General features: G+C 38.3%; 1 protein-coding gene across 3 annotated transcripts in view; it reads left to right on the top strand.

Moving 5' to 3' along the window:
• The first annotated feature begins 11,096 nt into the window (after positions 1 to 11,096).
• hspa12a (heat shock protein 12A) overlaps positions 11,097 to 22,510 on the top strand; it is a 43,033-nt gene continuing 31,619 nt past the window's right edge. For all 3 annotated transcript variants that reach the window (XM_007577608.2, XM_007577609.2, XM_007577610.2), the window contains exons 1-2: positions 11,097 to 11,431; positions 18,611 to 18,687. In XM_007577608.2, coding sequence (XP_007577670.1) covers positions 11,389 to 11,431; positions 18,611 to 18,687 — 120 coding nt within the window. In that variant the 5' untranslated portion in view covers positions 11,097 to 11,388. The remainder of the gene's footprint in view (positions 11,432 to 18,610; positions 18,688 to 22,510) is intronic.

Here is a 22,510-nt window from a genome sequence, read left to right on the forward strand (position 1 = left end):
TTCAACAGTTTTGATGTTGTGTGTTACCATGGAAACATAATGCACAGGTGACAACGGGCGCATGGGAAGTCGAAGTCAAGTGCTGCGATCGTTTTTCCCTTTTTTTAAAGAGTCAACGGGGTCAATTATCATTCACAGCAAACTGTAGGTTTGTTTATGAGGCGTGACAAACATAAACAAGGATGTTCTTGTGGACAAGTTACACTCATTAACTCCCTCTGCTATCTTATACTCTATCCAGCGTCACACATCCACTAAATGTTAACTAATACAACAGAATATCAGGAAACTATACCTTTAAGTTATATTCAGCTTCTTTATTCATAGTCTCACTGACATCTGCTCGTCTACTGACTGACTGTGGTTTTGTTCATCCATTTAAATTAGTAATCCAACACCTTTGTGTGACAATGCGGTGCAATGTTAGGGAAAATACCATGACTACCAATCACAGCAACAAAAAAAAGAGAATGAATTTAGGGGATATTCCTGGCATAAGGACGCCCCTGCGCGTGGCTTGGAAGGCCTTAACCCCGATTGTTTTTCATTACGGCCGGTGTCAACCCATTACAGTCGGCTGTGATTGCTCTGATGCACATCCAACTTCATCACTGATCCCTGCGAGGCCGCCAGGGTCGGCCAGAATTCCTCCCATTATTAGTGATTGTCAACATTGTGCAGGGCCATTAAAAGAACGTGTTTACAATGGGAAGAAGAATGTCCTGGAAATGTCTTGTTTTCTTCCTTTTCTTGCTGCCAAATCAAGGCTTTACAAGCAAATGAAATATAAACATGTTAACATTTTACTATTATTATTATTATTATTATTATTATTATTATTATTGTAACACTTTATTTGACGGAGTGTGCATAAGACTGACATGACACTGTCATAAACATGACATGAACATGAAGACCCTTTTCACTTTTAATGCAAAGTTGTATTAAAGGTTGTATTAAAAGTCCATTAAAAGTGTCAACTTTGCATTAAAAGTGTCATTATTTACCGGATGACACTTCATGACAACAGTCATAAACATTCATAAAGACTCTTTCATCGTCATGACGGGTGATGTCATGTTTATGTCATGTGCACACACCGTCTAATAAAGTGTTATTGTTATTACTATTATTGTTGTTGTTATTTTTATTATTAATTAATTCAAGTTGATTGCCTATTCTTGATTTCTTATTCTGTTGAATAGAAAGGCGTTGGCAGTTTTCTCGCACCCTGTCCAGTGGAAGTGGAAGTCGTTGCTTTAAATGCAGCATTTTCTGTCAGGATTAATTTGGCCATGTCATCACGGGACGTCCCTTCTACTTTTTGATCGCAAAAAAGAAAAAAACCCAAAAAGAAATAAAAAATCTCTTGCATTTTTATTTTTATTTTTTATCAGACCCACCTAAAGGCTCTCATTTTAGAATACATATTTATGTCTCGTGGAATACTATGATTTTTTATTTTATTTTTTATTTTTTACTTTGATCATGTTATTTTCAAAGAGCTGTTGACTGAACAACGCTGGACTGATTGTGGGAAAACGCTCCGCTGACCCGTCCAACCCCCCTCCCCCCCTTCCTCCGCAGTCCGACCTGCTGCCTGCTGTACTCGGCTCTGTGTGCGGTGAGCCACGGTGATCTGACATGGAGAAAAACTTATTATTATTATTATTATTATTATTATTATTATTATTATTATTATTATTTTACACAGAAGTTCATTTAAAAGTTTTCCCATCGACCATCCCATGGTACGACTCCAAACCCAGAGTCGTACCATGATGTTGGACCAGTTTTAAGCTCGAACGTTTCCTTCTGACACCAGTCTGACTGCGAGCCGCAGTTCGTGTCCAGGCTGCGCCGCTGACAGCAGTGTGTAAGTGATGACAGCACCTCGTGTCGTCAGCCTTTTGTTGTCACGCTGCTCTCTCAGACACACAAACACACTTCAAGTAATCCAGACTGAAGAAGCAAATTACGCAGGGCTTTTTAATGGTCGATATTTAAAGTATAAGGAGTGAACAAAGGGATTTATTTATTTTATTTTTACCCCCTTTTTTTGTAGGATTTTGGTTCAGCCTGTGTAAATCAATGAAGGATTATTATAATTATTATAATAATAATAATGTGTCGATGCAGTTTTTTTTTTTTTTATTTTTTTTTTTTTTACTACATCCACACAGGCCCATGCAACAAACAAAACAAAACCAGTAAATAATCAGATGAAAAGTGAACTTTTCTCCACAAATTGGAACACACTCCTTTAGTCTTTTAACTTTCAGTTTTCAATGAAGACGTTGTTCTGGTTGGGGGGCCTCTGGCTGGATGGTCAGAGGGCCCACAAGCCCCCAGTGCTCCAGGGTGGCCCACCGTTCCAGCGCAGGAAATCAAGCATGTGTGAGGGAACTGGTGACCAAATTGGACTCTTTGTGTCTCTGTTGTGTGGCTAAAAAAGAAGAAACAAAGAATAGGATGTGCTACGGCAGGGAAAGAAAGAAGTGCAGATGTTCACCACAAACTCTTTGTTCAAAGCTCATCCCTCCAGGCTAAATCTCATCTGAAACCATTTATTCATATATGACATTCAGAATGTCTGACTGAATACACATATTTAATGCCATGCTATTTGTTTTAGAACATCAACTAAAAGCCCAAAATACGACCATCAAACTGTATTTCGGTATACGGTTTACAGCAAATCTCTGCAGCAGAAGAATTTGGGTCCATGTGGGATTTGGAGAAGTCACATTATTCTCCTCTCCTCCTCCTTCAAATCTGACTTTCAGTTTTTCTCTCTTAATCTCCTTTGTAAATATGGCACAGATTCACAAAAGAGGAAGTCAGAAGCTCATGTTTTAACACAGCTCAAATTTTACAACACGCTGCACAGACATGGAGCCTGGCAAGGAGCCGCAACCTCAGGCAGCTCATAGCAGAAAGTAAAATCCACTCAGGAAACTCCACATTCAAGCTGTGATTCTTAAAGAAAGTGTATCTTTTATTTAAAGCCCAGGTTAGTCCTGTACTTTCTCCAGCAACATCTGAGGTTATAATAGAGCTGTCATTCCTTTTGCTGTGTGTCTGTGTGTGCGTGTGTGCGTGTGTGTGTGTTTTCCTCTTTTTACCTCCAGCTAGAAACTCTAGGGTGCCTATAGGCTTTTAAAAAAAATGGAGCAGCTGCAAAGAAAATGATTCACGTGTGATGACCAGTTTGGTCTAAGTGACTCAAATGGCATATAAATTGGGCTGTATGAAAAGTGTCTAGAACTAATTTGTCACAGGACGAACTATGAGCATCTTTTTTGTTTGAGTGCTGCTGCCCCTTGTAAGGATCCACTAGGAGTCCTTGAGAGGTTTTAGGGATCCTTGGAGAGGCTTTGTGTTGGGTGTCCTGGCTAAATAGGGAACAATTCACTGTTGCTGTTATTCTCTCTTTTCAGATATTTGGATTTGGCGATTGGACTTTTTTTTTTCTCCCCCCCAAAAAATCTCCTACAAAGACTCTGATTTTATTTTTTTTTTTAAGATAAAAAAAAGAAACATTTAGCTGACTCCAAATGTTTTGGGGTCAGCTAAATGGAAAGAGAAATACAAGAGAAGAAAAAAATTATTGCACCAAAAAAAAAAAAAAAAACTGTTCATTGGATCACTGTTAATTTGTATGTGTTTTACCTTATATGTGCAGGGAGATTCTGCCCAGTATTTCTCCTACCAGGCAGATCTCCGGTGACCACCTGTTGCTGTCTGTCCTTTCAGAAGCTTTTCAAGGTTCACCAGACGACTCATCCCGGTGCGGCGCGGCGAGGCGCAATGGTGTTTATGTCATTCAAATGAATCCCGGTTGTAATTGTTGGGAGTGGTGACGTTATGCAGCTTGTTCAGGGTCTCCACAGGTCACATGAATAAAAGTAGCCTCTGGCCTAATTAGCACATCTTTTTTCTTTCTTCTTTTTTCCCCCCCTTCAGCTTAAAAAGCAGTTGTTGCATCCAGGTCTCCGCATGGCCACCACCATCTCTAATTGCATCTAATTAAAATCCCCCTAATCGTGTTTTCAAACTTGACCAGGTGTGGTTTGAATGGAAGCACGGTGGGCTTTGGAGCACGCTCCTGCGAGTTTTATCTGGAAGAAGAATCGCCTGTGACGATGATGCAGAATGCTTGGAGGAAACCAAACATCTACGCCTCACTGCTTGCTTTTGTGTGTGTGTGTGTGTGTGTGTGTGTGTGTGTGTGTGTGTTTTTGGTTCAGCACTGAACTTGTGACTGTGTCACCCAATGTGAAAACATCCTTAATGATCTGATTAGCTAAATCGCGTTAATCTAAAACTCTTAAAGAAACAAAACGTAATTAATTTAATGGATATTTTTAACAAATGTCCATAGAGTTAAAAGAGACAACTTTTTGCATTTTTTTTAATTAACCAAATATGATGATGTCCGAAGATACTTTAGACATATTAATCTTTATTTTAATCCTGTCTGTTTTATTTCACAATTGAATATTTTAGATTATACATTGGGAAGATTACTGGTAGAATATCTTTTTAATTTGTTGTAAGAAAAGTACAATATTTTCTATTTAACATGTGTGCCTTTAGTTTCGTGTGAAACCATAGTAACCTATTTTTTTAAGTTGCATAAAGCCGCCCAGAAGCGTTTTGTTTACGCTTCCATACAGCCATCATATTTCAGCATGTAGTTTAGGAATGTTTTTAATCTTTCATTCTTCTTCTGTTGCTGAGCTTTTAAAATTGAATTATTAACGGCGTTATTCATATTAGCCAATTATTAATAATTATTCTGTCCAATATTAACACTGTATTGACCTTTCGAATTGGAAAGTGATCTAAGTTACTGCTGTTTTATCAGGCTTCAGTTGGCTGAAAAATCCTCTTTGACACATGTACTAAACGACCTGTTGATTTCAACCTAAAACACTTATTTAGGTTTATATAGCACTTTTAAAAAATCTCTTCAACAATCCAGACTTTCAAGCTCCATAGCTTGAACGTCTACTGAGCTTTCAGTAGACATTTTTTAAGACCTATAAATGGGCAATCTGCTAGTAACACCATTCGGAGTGTCTTGAGGAGTTAAACTGGGGGATTTAAACTGGCTGATGGCCAAGACTCGTCAGATTCTTCCTCTCTAACTGGTTAACGATGCTCACAAGAACCTGTAAGTTTAGTAAAATTGATGGAATTATTACGATCTATGTTGACAAATTTTTATGTGCGCATGAAATACAGACTTTTGCTCTAATGAGAAACTGAACCGAATCAAAAGATACTGTCCGTGAAATTCTTAACTCGTGGGTTTACAAATGTGTGAAGTGACAAAAGGACATTTGTAGAGACGAAATGATTTTACAACAATATGTAGCCTTCTAACATAATGATTTTTACCTGTAAGGATTTCTTTGTCTGAGCTGTAATTTAATAACGGTGGAAGCCTGCAGTTTCTGCATCTGTACTGCCCTCTAGTGTCCTTCGTGGTGTACTTCATTTTTGCTCCTATCATCGATTTACACGAATATGTAGTCAAAAAGCATCACTTCTAAAAACTTTACCCGAAAAATGATTTTGTAAGATCTTTTTAAAAAAAATGTAGATTTACATGACCGAGTCACAATGTGGGAAAATATCTAAATTGTTAAGTACTGCAGTAATTATTTAGATTTCTGTACAAGATGCTGTTAATATTTGAAATTCATGAATTAATTAAATGGTAGATTTTTCATTTTTGTGATTAAATGAGTGGTATATCAAATTCTAAAATCCTGATTAAAAGCTTGTTTCTTGTTTTATGTCCACTTCCACAAGGTCAAATAAGTGTTTTAATCTCGGAAAAAATAAAAATAAATCTCTACATAAGAAAAAGTATTGTTTATCTTTTGTTCCGGTCACAACAGCAGATAACATGTGTAATACTGACTAGTTATTAGACAGGACACGTTTTTGATGACTGTTTTACAAAGAAAAATTTATATAGCAAAGGATCTCACTATAAGATCCTTTGCTATTTGTTGTTCAGTCCACAAGTAGTTGGACTGAACAACTACCTGTTGTTCAGTCCAACAAGAACTATAAATCCAACCCAGTGGTTCATAAGACAAATATTACACGATATGATCAGATGTCGCTTACTAATTATTTTGATGTGACAATCTAGAAAACCTGAACCTTGTACAGGAAGCGAGAGCAGACCTTTACACTACACCCACAATTCTCAATCAACAACAAATAGATGGAGATGTGCCTGTTAACAGCATTTACATTAGTTCTGTTTCACGCTATCAATAATAATTTATTCTGTGACGCATAAAAACTTTTATGTGAAGAGAAAAAAAACACAATGCTGCTTATTTGTTCACTTTTCAGCTAATAATTGTAAGGACAAGAAAGAATGAGTATGAATGCATAACTGAAAGCTGCAGTCAGTGACTCAATTCAACATTTTGATTTACCAATTTGAACAATGAACTGCATTTGACTGCATTGTTTGATGATGATAAAACTGGAATGTATTCTAATTTGAATACAATCTGTACGACTGGATTTAACCAAATGATTTTTTTGTGTAACGTTTGAGACAATATTCATTGTTAATTTATTGTGAACAACAAAGTCATAAAACACATGACTTTAAACAATCCTTGACCCTATATGTTGCACATTTTTCAGTAATTTAAAGCAAAAATATATTTCTTCAAATTTTAGGTTCTGCGCTAAAAGCCTGACATGCTGACTTATTTTCATGTTAATCAAGAAGCTGAAGGAAATGAATACTTTAGTCAGCAGATATGAACTACAGATCCCTCACATCATCGGAGACATTTTCACTCTTTCTAGGTACAAAACTGAAGGAATTTAAATTCAATGCTTCCCATCTCTGGAAACACTTGCCTGAAAACTTGAGGTGTACAGAATCTGTTTTGTCTTTCAAATCAGGACTGAAGATGTTACGGTTTCCTGCTGCTTACTCATAAATACCAAAGGTTGCTTTTAACACTCCTTCCTTTCATGTAATTATATCTTATATTTGATGCTTTAAGTGATGCTTTCTTTGTGTTTTTGATATTAAGGTTGTTTTTTTTATAATCTCTGTTCCGTTATTTTTCCTTCATAGCATTTTAAATTTAAATGGCTGTGAGAACGGTGCCATAGAGATAAGCTTACCTTGCCTTGCCTAATGTCTAAGAGACTTGCACAACAGAGTTCACACTTAATAAGCCCACAACAATTGTTGGTTATATACCATCTTTAGTTATTGTGCTACCTAGATGCTACAAAATGCTAATAATAATGGGTTTGATCTGGAGTAAATAGACATGTATATACTAGTGTTCGCAAAAACTTCTGAGCTACATGGGAGTATTTCAGGCAGTACATTTTTGAAACATATAGGACTATACATCTAGTAGTGTTTTGTTATAGGACTTCTGGGCTCATCATGGATGGTCCATAGCAGACTCGGCCTGACCTACAGTATTCCACTCGATTTGTTGAGTGGGCTTTCTCCCATTTACTTAGATTCCCCCCGGTAGAACTTTTACCATGCTAATCAGCAAACAGAAGGAGAATTGTGAACAATGATGTTGTTTTTCTTGGGAGTGGAGCGTGGTTATTTACAGTACGGGCAATTTCCGGTAAGCAGGCGCAATACATACGTCACGGGCAAACGTTAGTGACTGGGTAAAATTTAAAACATCAACTAGAGGTCATGATAGACTTCTTTGTTGTTTGTCATTTTCACTGGCATCAGAAAAATGTTGTCCATTTCCGTTTTCACCCATCAATTTTTAAGTGGAAACTATGACATAGACTACATTCACACTGCAGCCTAAAGTGACCCAATTCCGATTTTTTCTCAAATCTGGTTTTCCAAATATACGCGACCTGTAAGTGTTCTGCAGTGTGAATGGGCAACTACCTGAAAGTGTCCCACATGCGCAGTAGAGGGCTCAGTAACATCGGCATTCTCAGTGTTTTGCCAGCCGCCATAAACGAAGAGCTCAGTATTTGCGGAAGTAAACATTGATGCTAAAAGTGGAGCATAACTTACATATTTGAAGTTGTTGTCCAACCATAGAAGCATATTAACAACTTAATCCTCATTACTGTCCACCATGGTTGTTTTCTTCCTGCCTGCGGGTTTCAGGACGCAGAATAGTGACAAATGCAACCTGGGCATTAGGTTACATTTGAATCGGACACACTGTATCAGATATCCATGAAGTGACATAATTCCGAATTTTTCTCTTTTTTTTTTTTGACGTAATGCGACCTGTATCTGATCTTTTCATGACAGTCTGAACAACACAGGTCAGATTTTTTTCGAATGCGTCCCAGGCCACTTGGATATACATTGGATATACAACATTCTGCAATGTCTTACAAGGCCCAAATTTTGGGTCATGCTCAGTCTATATATCTAAGTGCTAATATGCACTCTTCTGCCACATTGGAGACTGGAATTAAAAGCGGCACTTCAACCAAAGTTTTGAATGATCTTCTGAACCAGGCACGCTCCAAACCATCCTGTCCATAACTCTTCTACAAGCTTTCAACTTCTGGTCAATTAGATAAATTGAGTTTAGTGAAGGTTCAGTGAGGTATTGGTCTGCCCAGAACCCAGATGGGCAGTTCCTGTGGTATGGCAGACTGGGGTGTGGTGGTTCCTGTATTCAAAAAGGGGAACTGCAGAGTGTCTTCCAACTCCAGGGGGATCACACTCCTACGCCTCCCTAGTAAGGTATATTCAGGAGTTTTGGAGAGGAAGGTTAATCAGATAGTCAGAGCTCGGATTCAGGAAGAGCACCGTGGTTTTCGTTCAGGTCATGGAACACCGAATCGGCAGCTAGGACAAGGATCAATGCCTCCAACTACAGTCTTTACCCAGTGTTGGTCTCCCTGCTTAGGCTCCTGCTGCAGGATCAGACCCAGCATAAACAAAAGACAATGGAAGGACGGATGGATGGGTGGAATAATTACCACAGATTTCTTTTACTGCCTTTAAATCAATGCAATCTGGTAAATGCCCAGGGCCAGACGACTTTCTTTTAGAATTTTATGAGTGCTTTCAAAATATAAAATTTTTAAGTAGTTTGAGGTAAAGAATCCCTTTACCTCAAATATTCAGAGACACAATTTTGGGATTTTGTATCTGTAAGTCCTAACCATCAGATTTAACAATTAAAGGCTTGGAATATTTCACTTAACATATATTCTATATAATATTAGTTTTACTTTCTGAAAGTGAATGGAAAAAATATAGACCTTTTTCACAATTGATTGTAGATGTACGTTTATCTCTTTCATTGGCTCGTTATCCATGGACCAGACAAAGTTGAAGAAAATTATTTGGTGAAATGGTATGCCTTTGGAAAAAAGGATGGAGAGAATATGAAGTTAATTCATTTGATTAACCATATGAAAGACAGCAATCCGTTCAGGTCCATTTTTGAATGAAGTGACAGACACCTGCTCAGTAGGAATGTTAGTGTGGATTTACCATCGCCCTCTCCCGTAGACAAGAACAAGAGTGTTTGATCAGTGAAAAGTTTCACATAGCAGTACCCACCCTTAGCAATCAGCCTTGAAGAGGACCTTTCTTCTCTGCATGAGCGCTTGACGATTTAAGGATGATTGATGTGCTTTATCGTCTGGAACAGAAGCAGCACTATCCATGTACAGATGGAATCTCCTCAGACTGTTCCCTGCTTGGACAGGACGTTTTTTCTAAGAACAGAACTTTACTTAATCTTGGATGGGATGTGTTAGAGTCAAGTTTACTTTATTAGTACACCTCGATCACTTAAGCACTTTTGTCCCTGATACAATAGGTGGACCTACAACAGAAATGTCATTTTATGAGGGATTATGCAGTGTTGGGGCATGGACTGTCTACAGATTGCCTCCGTCCTGATCCCTGGAACACAGAGAAGGTTGTGAGCTTGCCCACCTCCCACACCTCATACAGCAACTGAGATTTATGCTTGTATGGGCCTCTGCTTGGTCAATCAGCATTTTGTGCAGAATTTTACTCAGCACAAGGCGTCACTTAATTGACCCCCTTGAGTGGACTGTGGAGTGCCAGGTTGGGTTTGCCTTTTTAATGAGTGTTCTTGGAATGACATTTGTATACAGTGACAAATGTCAATTTAAAATGTGAAATCTATACAGATTAAAGAGCCTCAGTGAAAACGTGTTTATTCTTAACTCTTTGATGGACAAAACTGACTGCATGTTTATGTCTGTTTGTGTGAGGCTGAGATGGATCTGCACATGGAAACGGCCCTTTGAACCATTCAGACCAACACAAAGAGACACAATCAAACTGTCTGATGAATTTATTATCCTGTGATAATAACTCAGAAATAGTCCAAATAGTTTGGATGTATTTCTTTTTCTTTCCTTCTTACGGAAAGTTTCTGTTTAAATCAGGTCTGTGGTGCATTTCTGTCTTAAAGAAAAAGATATAAAACTTCAGATATTTCACAACCAGATTTTAACATACATGGAAAAACTTTACGAAAACCTTATATTGAGCAGAAAGTGCGATGGGGACCGTAAGAAAGGCTTACAGTATTCAATCACCCCGCATGAACTGATGAGTATTGCAAGGTAACGCAAATCTATTGCGAAGCAAAAGTACCGTAAGAAGAAAAAAATCCTTCATGTCCCCTAGGGGGCTCCGTACCATCTCAACCTTACACAAACAGACATAAAAATGCAGTCAATTTTTAAATAGACATTTTTGACTGTATACAAAATAGACCAGCAAATATTGCAGTAAGCATATCGCAAGGGAACGCAAAACTTATCGCGAGGGAACGCAAAACTTATCGCGAGGGAACGCAAAAGAAAAAAACATCTTCCCCACGTCCCCTATAGGGGACTCCGTAAATTCTCAGTTCTGAATAATCATTGAGTTAATTAACTATTATTGTTGTTTACCACTTACTCTGTGCTCTGAAAGAGACAAAAGCGTGGAGCTTGCAGAGTGTGGCTCTAGTTTGCCCAACCATTTGCTCTGAGCGGAGCAGCAATAGCAATAGAGCGGTCAGACACAGCATTCCTGACCAGGACAGGAGTGAATGGGATGGGCGGGGCGCACAGCGGCAGCAGCAGCGAGTCTGAGCTCCAACATCCTGTCTGCTGAAGCCCCCTCCTCCTTTACGTTTACCTAAGACCCAACAGCCTTTCCCCATGTGTTTGACTGCATTTCCCATAAAAACGAGAAAGTGACGAGAGGCCGAAGCAAACACTGATTTAACAGCGTCCTTCTCGTTTGTTCTTCAGTTCCTGCGTGCCAGCAAATCGGGAAAACTGCTCGGTGTTGCTGGATCCGAGGGAAGGCTCGGGGAGGAGGCTGAACTACGCGACATGATGACCGAAAAGGACACAGGAACAGAAAACATAATAACAGGTGAGTGCTAAGTTTTTATAACACATAATTCATCTTTAGCCATTTGGAACTACGACGGTCGTTTTCTAGTTGTAATTGCATGCGCCAGACTGTTCGCTGGCACGACCGTAAATGCGCGTTCACGAGCCCTCCTTTAAACGCAAAGCTATGTGTTAATTTTTAAAAATCTGCTCTGAGTTGGGGCGTTGATCCAAAAAAAATGTGTTTTCACATGTGGGATGTGAGTTTAGCAAATCTCTGCGACATTTCTGCCGCATTGCAGGAACGGGATCTTAGCGCGGAGCCCTGCCCGGTGCTGTCCAGGGGTGTGCGCAGGGAGGACCTCGCCTTGTGTGTTTGCAGTTTAAATGCCGTTTTGTCGAAGCTCATCTCTGTGACTTATGTTCTGATTGAGATAAGGCGAGTCCTCTGCGTTAGGCCGCTGACTCTCAGCAGAAGAGCAGGCACATCCCTGTTGGGCCCAGTGTAACGGTGCAGAGGCTGGTCACATGGCCCGTCCCACTGGAGTTGTGACTCAGTGCAGCAAAGTCCTGCATCATGTCTTCAGGTTTAAACATTTAAATTCCCCCACTTCACAGCGCTGACGAATGAAAAATTGGTAGTTTAGAAATCCAACCGGGTCAGACCTCAGGGGGAGTGTGCGTATTTAAATTTTATTTATTTATTTATTTATTTATTTATTTATTTATTTATTTATTTATTTATTTATTTATTACATATTTGCTTAAACTGTCACCACGCCATGAGAGTGTAATATAGGAGACAATCTGTGGGAAGACGAATCAAGCTCCTCCACCAGCCCGTCGTGTTTTTGAGTTGAAAAATGTTTAAAGTTGACGGGAAATTTGAAAATATTAGTTGATAATCATGTGTTATTGAAAGATTGGAAGATTAATAACTGAACACCAACTATAAAGTCTTTAAAAAATGCAATTTAAAAAAAAAACTTAAATAAATAAGCAATGCTTAGCCTGGTGGGGGCACAAGTAAAGCCTGGTGGCCTGCCAGGCTTATAATACACTGGGGGAAACCCTGGAGAACCTTCAGGTTCAAATAAATCCAGATATTTAAATTTGTCTTATAGAAATTCATTGCTGGCCCAAAAATAATAATAATGACTCAGATCAGCTGATTGTTTCACTTTGCATATAAATATAATTGCACTGTGGCAGTTTTTTTTAATGTCTAACTTTTAGGTAATAGTGTAGGCACAAATCAACTTTATTTATTTTAATCCAAAGGAAAAATTACATTCACATCTCAAGCTAATATTATGTAGTTCTGCAGTGTCACACTGTCGGCACAGAACTGGAGCTCAATCAGGAAGCTTCACTGCTCTTCAGTGTTTAACAGACTAACAGCTTGGCCTGTTGAGATGAACTGAGGATGGAAGTCTGTGTCAGCAACTTTTATATCCGTCACCTCCGGTAGACTACCAATTGGATGTCTTTGCCGTCTTCTGGGAGCCAATCAGGGACAGACACCTGCACAATCATGCTTGCATAATTAAATTTACGATGTCAGTCGTAACACAGCTTTCTGGATCAACTGCATCCGTCTGGTTGACTAAGCAGACCTGTGATGGCACTGTCCCAGTAATCCATTTGATTAAACGTAAACGCATGGATGGGTTTCTCAAGATCTTGCTGGGACATTAGTCCTATAAATTTTCTTCGGGTGATCAAAGGCTGACTTTGTAACTGTCTTTTTGTGGCCCTTGAGGTTCAGATATGAGTCCATCATCACACCTACATTTCTGGGCCTGATTACTAGTTACTTGCTGTAATAACTGAAGCTGACTCTTGATCGTTCCTCTTTAGGTCCAAATATAATAGCTTTAGTTTAGTTTTGGTACATCCATGTATTGATTTGGTCTATTCATCTGCTCTGTTCTTAAATGGAACCATAGTCCATTTGAGGAACATTTATCTGACGGGGTGAGGAAGTATATACTTTTGTACAACTCTTCATTAAATAACTACTATAATTATAAGACTGACTAACTGTTATTAACTCCTGGATGGAAATTCTAACATTGCTGTTCATGGAGGAGGCTGCCTGCAGAGAGGTGTGCTGATCGTTTGTGATGGTCTCTTTGATCGTTTCATAAAAACAAAACAGAGGAAGCAAGGAAAGAGGGGGAACCCCGGCAGGTAGGGCCGTGACGTTTTCTGGAGTGGGAGGAGCGTCCCCGAGGTGGTCTGTGTGTGAAAGGTGTGTGCTAACGCGAACATGTCGAAACCGTGTCGGGACGTTTATGCTGTACTGACTGAGAGGGTCTGAGAGACCTGGGCAGATACTCACAAACACACTCACACACACACACATGTTTGCATGGCTATCTTTGTGGGGACTTTCCATTGTCTTCCATTCATTTCTACAGCCTAAACCTTACATCATTAGACTCTCTAACAATTATGACATTCCTGAGCTTGAGATTCTGATTTGCAAATATTGAAGATATTATTTGCTCCAGTTAATTTCTACAAGAGGCAACACCAGAGGCCTTTTGCCTAAAAAGGGGGGAAACGTGTATACCGAGTTTAATTGGTGAAGCTGGTCTCTCTGGGGACTTGGCAACAGTCCATTGTTATGTAATGCAAGCCACTGAATGCCCGCTGCAACCTGATGATTCGCTGCACAGCAGACCTTGTCTTGCACAAATTCTTGAAACTATAATGAAATGACTGGACGTTTTGGGCTTTAACCATAGATAAATTATTGATTACAGCTTTGAATGTTGTATGCTGCTGATTTGGTGTCGGCTATTCCAGTTCTTGTATGTATCCGTTTTATGCCAATTCTGAAGGATGATGAATTTACTAAATGCACAACTTGCATCAATAGCCATTAGTGTTTGTGATTTGTAAAGATAAAATAGTTTAATGCTAAAAAGAGATGCAGCTACAGTGGCAGCTACAGTGCCCAACATGTTTTTTTTCTTCATAAAACAGTATAATCAAGTACAAACTGGTTAGGTTTTTCACAGCGGAAATACTTGGAATTTTGGTCATAGATCTGAGTTTATCATAGTTATTATTTTTTCTGTTGTTTTTCCTTCAAATGTTTTAGGCTTAATTTATAAATGCAGTTTTAACCCTTTAACTGTCACGAGAACACTGTTGTCCTCATGGACCCATTGACTTACATGTTTTCATTTTGAGGGTGACAGTTAATTAAACAACAACCAGTGTTTGAAACAAAAACTAATCAGATGTTTATCAGTTTGATTCAATGACAGAACATAAAAATCTGCCTTTTTTTCTGGATTGACCTGACTGCTCTGTTTGTTTCGGTCATCTGCTGTAAAGAGACAATTCTCAAATATACATACTGTGATATGTTTACCACTGTGGTGTAGGCCCATCACAATAACAAATTTTGCTGGACGATAAATTGTTCCAGACGTTATTGCGATAAACGATAATATTGTTTTGAGACCATTTTTAAGTAATATGATGGCAATGGCAAAATAATAATGCAAGAGCACATTCCAAAAGATCAGTAAACGTTAAATTATAATGAACATTTAACACTGGAGCTGGAAGACATTTTGAAAAAATAAAATAAATAAACAAAACAACAAATAAAATTAATTTTGAAGTCTTTGTCAAAAAATTGTCTTTCAAAAAAAGGGATAGTTGAGACCGAAACACCAGATTGAAGACTATTATCTTCCAATTTTTGGTAGAAAGAGAGAAAGAAAGAGATAAACAATAAATCATGCCAATGGAAATTATTGAGTTTGTTTTAATTTATCATGCGATTAATTGATTTATTGACTATTGTGTCAGGCCTACTATGGTGGTCTGTTATGCTCTAGCCCAAATTAAGGAAGCAGTTGCAGCATCCAGGCAGGGTTAAAACTGGGTCTGTTGTTATGAGATGTTTCCATTATAGACAGGCAGGAAGGAAAACCATTGTTCAGCAGAGAGCTTTGAGGCATTTCCTCAGATTGTAACCTCTTCAGGAACCAGCTGTCCACAGACTCTCTCTGACAGCTTTTCACTTTTTTTCTGAAATTTGTCACTCCAAGGGACTATTTCAGAATCAGAATATCATTTTCACCGAAAGGCATTATGTCACCATCTAACTTAGCACGGAAATGTGAAACTACATAAAGAGAACCATTTGACAGAAGTGAAAACTGCAATCCATAAACGGCAGAATTTAGGGTGCAGTTGTCAAACATATTTTGACCACAGTTCTATCCAGATTAGTTGATAAATATTAGGGATAAGTCATTCATAGCAAAAATATTTCCATAACTATGTGTTTTAGTATAGTAAATATGAAAGATAAAAAAAATAGGTTCAATTTGCTGTGATGGACTGGCGGCCTGTCCAGGAAGAGCCTCACCTCTCGCCCACTGACGTAGATACGCCCCTCAACACTCTGCAAAGATAATGTATATGTATAATGTAATGCAAGATAGTTTGATGAGCTACTTAATTTATTGTTTTTTTTAAACTGTAAATCATATCAATCAGTCATCTCAAGAGTTTTGCACTCAAGCAAATTTACAAATGGTCAAATTCTCTGATACCCCATGCTTTACAGCCTCTAAGTTTTTATGGTCCAGCTAAAAAAAATGTTCCCCAATTTTTGTGTCTTGGGAATCATAGGGCCCCCTTCATTTAGAACAGAATCCCAAATTGTAGAAAGAAATCTACAATTTGTTACGAGCAGCTACTGTATCAGACCTCTAAGCTGTGTGTTTTAGTTCAAGTGCAGAAGTTCTGGGTCCACACATCAACCAGCAGTACTTCCTTATGGGTATAGACCCCAGAGTAAATACATTTTTCCTTAACACTTCTCACTTCTTCTATGTTTTTTCTAAAGTCTCAGGACATGTTGTTTGTGCTTTTGTCTGACATTTTTTCATTGAAATATCTTTGAAGCATTCCATAAAATACATACTGATCCTCCAATATGACCACACATCCAGTACCGCTGGAATTTAACGATGTCAGAGAAAACACTGGACAGTTTCTCCTTTTACATATTTCCAGATTGAAAATGACCAAACAAATTCTTCACTACAACTATCTGGATTGCCTTTTTTTGTTTGTTTGTTTGTTTTTTAAATGAGCAAGTGCTTTTAAATTACAAATAAGACATAGATGTTGATTGTACTCTCTCACAATTTTCAAACCAAAATAGTTTGGACATATATTTTCACGGGTTGGTGAGAAATTTGAAAAGTAACGGATGGTGTTTAATGGGTGACATCGATGTAAGTTATGTACCATAGGTGGTCTTGTGATGGTGCTCATGAAATATTCATGAAGAAGCTACATTTATTGTGATTTGACTGCCGGGTCTATTGGTGAGAATAAAAAAAAATTCCTAGTTTAAAATGAGGTTTTGGGAATGAACCCTTGTGCTGCAGGGAGACAAGCTGGATGGTGGCTAGATAGAGTGTAGCCACAGGTGGTCTGTAATTCTGCGGAGTAATTGCTTGGCAAAGTGTATTACGGATCTTCAGACCACTCATCCTCACTGTAGGGGTGGACCAGAGAAAAGGGTGAGTGAGGCAAAAAATAGGATGGATAACATGATGTCCCGTTGAGAGACAATTCTGAGAGACACTTACAATACCTTGAGGGAGTATTATTATTGTATGTGTTCAAAGAACACTTTTAGTAAAGGCTATTAAGACAGACTAATGAAAATGATGGTCACAAATGGGGAGACAATCTTCAATTGAATTGAAATGTCACTGTCTTTAAAAGACAGGTGCAACAGGCATTTTCAGCGTTTTAAGTGGAGAGCATGTTGTCATAGTGCTTTAGAAGAGTATGTTTCTTTTTTATACCTTGTGAGCTTTCCAGACCTCGGGGTTAGTAACAAGAGAGCCGCCCACTTCTGGTCGTTTTTGTCTGCGCTGGCAGCACCAGCTGTCCGAGAAGCTCCTCTCAACAGTCCTTCAGCCTGGCGGTAGGACAAGCCCGACAAAGCGTTTCTGAAATGCCCTCCTGAGAGTTCAGAGATCAAACTGGTGGCAGACAGTTTTACCCCCTCCCCCCCGACTTCAGCTGTATTAACTTGTGTGTGTTTAAAACAGATTTGAGTCTCCGGAAAGTGTATCTTGACAATAATCACAATATGTGGTGCCATGTTTAATTTAAGATTCAACTGCTTGAAAAAATGCAAATGTAATACCTAAATCCATCTTCTATCGCCACTAACATATTGTGTATCAGCTTAATCTTTACATTTTAAGGTCACTCACCCCTCTCCTCTTTGATTATTATTCCAGTTTCAGCTTCTGAAAGCAGCCCGGAGCTAAAAACTAACTGCTGAAATGATTTATTATAAATATTAGACAATGTTTCCCCCAGAAAACTTGCCCGGTGGTTGGGCGCTAGTGCAGTCGTTCATCCAGCGGACTGTTGTGTTTGTGAGTTAAAAAATCTTTAAAGTTGACAGGAAATTTGAAAATATCACCTAATAATTATGTTATTGAAAGATTGAAAGATTAATACCTGAACACCAACTATAAAGCCTTAAAAAATGTAAACATTTTAAAAAGACTAAAATAAATAACCCACAACCCATTTCTCTTTATTCTTATGCAATCCATTTTGAAAATAAAAGCAGGTCTACCCAGCCTCTTTCATCAAATTGTGCTGTGTGTGTGTGTACAATTTTTTCTTCTTTTCCATGTGTCATGATGGAGGGCCTTACTCTTCCAAATCAATCTTTGTGGGTCAAAAAGCTTTGTGGCCACAAAATGTTGGTATAGCTTTCCAGATACAAAAATCTATTCTGTTTCAATCAGATATGTGGTGGAGGAAACTAAGATCGAAGCGAGATTGTAAATAGTTTTACAGAGAGGATGCACACTCTGACGGACCTCCATGTTCAGCAAAATGAATGCAACAGCAGGCAACTGGACCAGCTACTTCAGGGGAAAGAGTGGGATGGAGACGGAGTACAGGACGTCTTCACCGTAGCTTACCACCATAAGTGTGTGAGTGTGTGAGTGACTGACTGTAGTGCAAAGCGCTTTGGGGTCCTCTAGACAAGACAAGATGGTGAACAAGTGCAGACCATTTTACCACTTTATCATTTTAAAGCTTCATGTTATAATTTCTTATAAATGAACTAGGCTTGAAAGGAATGATGAAGGTGCAACTTAATCATGGAATAAATCTGCTTTGTTTGCTTCTACAGATGAGATGGCAAATCCTTCTTTGTCAAAGAGTGGAGGCGACCCAGGAATCACCCCTCTATCTCCTTCACATATCCAGGTGAATTTTATTCATCTGTTTGTTTTTGTACGTGTTGTTGCAGGACACTGAAAGGCAAGGTCACTTTTCTTAACATTGTTTTTAATTGCCATTGACCCAGAGGTATAAAAACGGTCAGATTGGCCTGGTTCTGGTTGAAATGACAAGAGAAGTCAAACCTGTTAAAACAAGACGAAGTTTAAGATTCTGGTAACTGATGTTGTGCCTGCCGACATTTAAATTTGCTCTTTCAGAGCTTCTATTTCAGACATGAGGTTAGGACTGCAATTAGCACAAACTGCAGAATAACAAAGATGAGAATTTTAGCGCATACAGCACCAACATGCTGAAGTGTGGTATAAAAGCCACACCTCTTGCTCTCGCGTACTCAACTCAAACAAACAACAACAACAAAAAAAAGCACGACTACACTTAGCCTCTCTTCCGAGAAGCAGCAGGATTAACTTTCCTTACTCCTGGTACATATGGTGATCATACATGTATGCAAATTACTCCAAAGTCTTCATGCCCCGCCCCCTGGCACACAGCAAACATCCAGTAACCACCTAATACAACGTTCTGACCTGTCAGAGGGGAGATTCTCTCCTTGGCTGTCTGAGCTTGGTGAGGAAGCATGATTGTTGGATAGAGAGAGAGAAAGACATGGCAGATAATGATTGAAGGACAGAGATGGATAGAAAAAAGTTGACGTTGATAAATCAAGTTCTGCTGCAGCACCACCACAAACATGTCATTTGCCATTGATATTAGTTTTTTTTTTAAATTTCCCATTTAATAAAAACATGTTCCTCTGTGGACGCTGCCTCAACGTCAGTGTGTGCTGTGATAGTTGCTGACTGTTCAGACTGTCTCGGTTTATTTTCAGTCTTAATTTGGTTTGTGTCACTTTAGTCTTGGCTCATTCCACCACCAGGCTACGCCTGCTTGGTGTGCAAGCAAGTTCGACCTTTTGCAAAAATCAGAAGCGATTGTAATATAAAAACTGTAATCAAGGCTTCTCTGCAAAAGTGGCTTCCTACATCAAGAAAGGGAATCAGGTATTTTTTTCTGTGAAGTGAAAATCTTGATCAGCATTGCCAAACTTGTCGAAGAGAACGTCAGTATGTTGGAAATCAGAAAAGAAAAAAGAAAAAAACTGGTAGTTTTAGATTGCTGATTAAGGTAAGAGAGTACCTAATCTGCCTACTTTTCCACCTAATCTGACATTCTGGAGATATTTTGAAAAAATATTCAAAATCTCTTTGGTACCTATTTTGTGATACATTGCATAGTTAACAGTATGAAGGCAGTGAGGAGGTTTATGCAGGTTACCGCATAGAAACATTTCCAAATCCTCAAGAGACCTTTTCAGGAGCTGCTGTAAACGACTGGCTGTAGTAACTTATGAAACAACAGAAGTTTATCAATCGTGATGCCATGAATGTCTGATCGCGTTTCGCAACCTCCCTTCCAAAAGCCCTGCAATTTAGAGCATTGCCAGGTGGCATGGAGGAACATGGGAGTGACTGCAACAAGTACAGAATTCATAAGGATATTCATCTTTATGACATTAATTCTACCAAGTAATGTAAGAGGTAAATCCATCCATTTTCCTAAATCCTCACTCACCTTCTGAAGGAAGTTAGCTAAGTTGAGTTTAAAGAGGTTTTTAAGGTTACTATCAACAAACACTCCTAAATATTTGAAACCTCCAGGAGACCATTTGAAATTAGACAGGTTTTTAACTTTACTGTGGTTAAAAACAGAGATCGGTAAAACCTAACTCTTTTCCAGGTTAACTTTGTATCCAGAAAATGAGCTGTATTTACTCAGTAATTCCTGAAGGTGACAAAGAGAGTGTTCTGGATTGGTTAGAAATAAAATAATGTCTGCAAAAAGCGAAATTTTGTGTATGTCAGTACCTATCCCAAAACCACTAATATTAGAATTTATTCTAATGGCCTCAGCCAGGGGCTCGATGGCGAGCACAAAGAGGGTGGGGCTAACTGGATCTCCCCGTCTGTTGCCTCTATACAGCCATAATGAATCAGAGGTGATCCCCTTGGTGACAACTCTAGCTTGAGGAGATCTATTAAGAGATTGTATCAAATTGACAAACCCATCATTGGTGATAGATAAAAGATCACCAAGCCAACCATATCAAAAGCCTTTTCAGCTTCAAATGATACGGCTACACTTGGTTGTTTTTTTTTTGTCAGCAATATGTATCATGTTAAACAATCATCTCAAATTATTAAAGGAAAATCTATTTAGAATAAACCCAGTTTGATCGGGGTTGATCAGTAAGGGTAGAGATACCTTTCCAATCTTTTTGTTATCATTTTTGTAACTAATTTATAATCGGTATTGAGGAGTGAGATTGGTCTATAAGAAGAACATTTTAGAGGATCTTTCCCTTTATTATAGATGACTGTTATAACAACTTGAGCAAAGGAGTCTGGAAAACACCTTTCTCTTCTACCTTCCCCAAGAACATCCATCAAAAGTGGTACTAGAAGGTCTAGGAATTCTTTGTAAAACTTGGATGGAAAACCATCCTCACCAGGGGATTTATTTCCTGGAAGTGACTTAATAACATCAAGTAATTCCACCCTAAGAAAGGTTTTGTCTAAGTTATCCCTGTCCTCCTCTGATAAGCAAGGGACATCAATGGAGGATAAAAAAGACTTGATTTCATCTAAATCCCCCTGAGACTGTGATGTATAAAGATCTGAATAGTACTTTTTAAAGGCCTCATTGATTTCTCCGGGATTATATGTTATAACTTTTTGGGAGTTTTCAATAGTGTTAATTGTTCATTTGTTTTCCTCAGTTTTAAGTTGCCATGCCAATACTTTCTGTGCCTTTTCTCCAGGTTCATAAAATTGTTGTTTGGACCTAATTATTGCTCTCTCTGCTTGATATGTATTCATAGTGTTGTATTTTATTTTCAGATTCACCAGTTCTCTGTACATGTCCTTAGTTGGGGCAATTTTGTGTGTTTTCCCAAGGTCAGAAATTTGTCTTTCTAAAGTATTAAGCTCAAAGTTATATTTCTTCTTTATTCCCTTAGTATATGATATAATTTGGCCCCTCAGAAATGCTTTTAATGTTTCCCAAGAAATAAAAATATTTGGAGCGGATGGTCTATTTGTTAAAATGAGGAACTTAATTTGTTCCCTAATAATAGAGGGTAAGATTGAGCCTCCCCCTGTACTTTTCTTCTACTCTGTTAGGGATAGACACAGTTGCTTTAGCTTTAAAAAGTTTTAAATTACCCAGGAAAATAAGTAGCTCAAGGTTTTGACTAAAGACCTGGGATTAATTATTCATTTCTGTAGAAGAAGAAGAGTTAATCTATTTTTCCTAATGTGAAGTGAGTATCTGGATCTATAACAGAGATAATTGTGCTTGTAGCGTGACAACTATTATAAACATTTAGTTCATTTATTAAAATGCTTATTTAAAATTAGAAGACAAAATAACTCAGTATTTTACCAAACATATTATAAAATATGTAAAATGCAAAACTTTAATGAAGTACTTAGCTATTAGGTTGTCAATAAATATATGCCTAATAAAAGAAAAAGGGATGCAGTGCTTTGCTACACTCTGACAACTAGATAAAAAGGTTAGGAAAAAAGTTAATTCAGAAAAAAATATGGAGGGAAAGGGGAATAGTTCAGTTATGCTAGGTTGACCTTGACAACCTTAACATGTAGATATGGTGTGAAATTCTGTTTCAGTTCCATTAGAAAATAAAAAAGGCGACTTAAACATCAACTCTGACTGATCATCAGCTGAGCAGGTGTATGATTATCTAATGGCAGCGGTAGCTAAACTA

Source organism: Poecilia formosa, unplaced genomic scaffold, assembly GCF_000485575.1.
Source record: "Poecilia formosa unplaced genomic scaffold, Poecilia_formosa-5.1.2 Scaffold448, whole genome shotgun sequence".
Classification (NCBI taxonomy): domain Eukaryota; kingdom Metazoa; phylum Chordata; class Actinopteri; order Cyprinodontiformes; family Poeciliidae; genus Poecilia; species Poecilia formosa.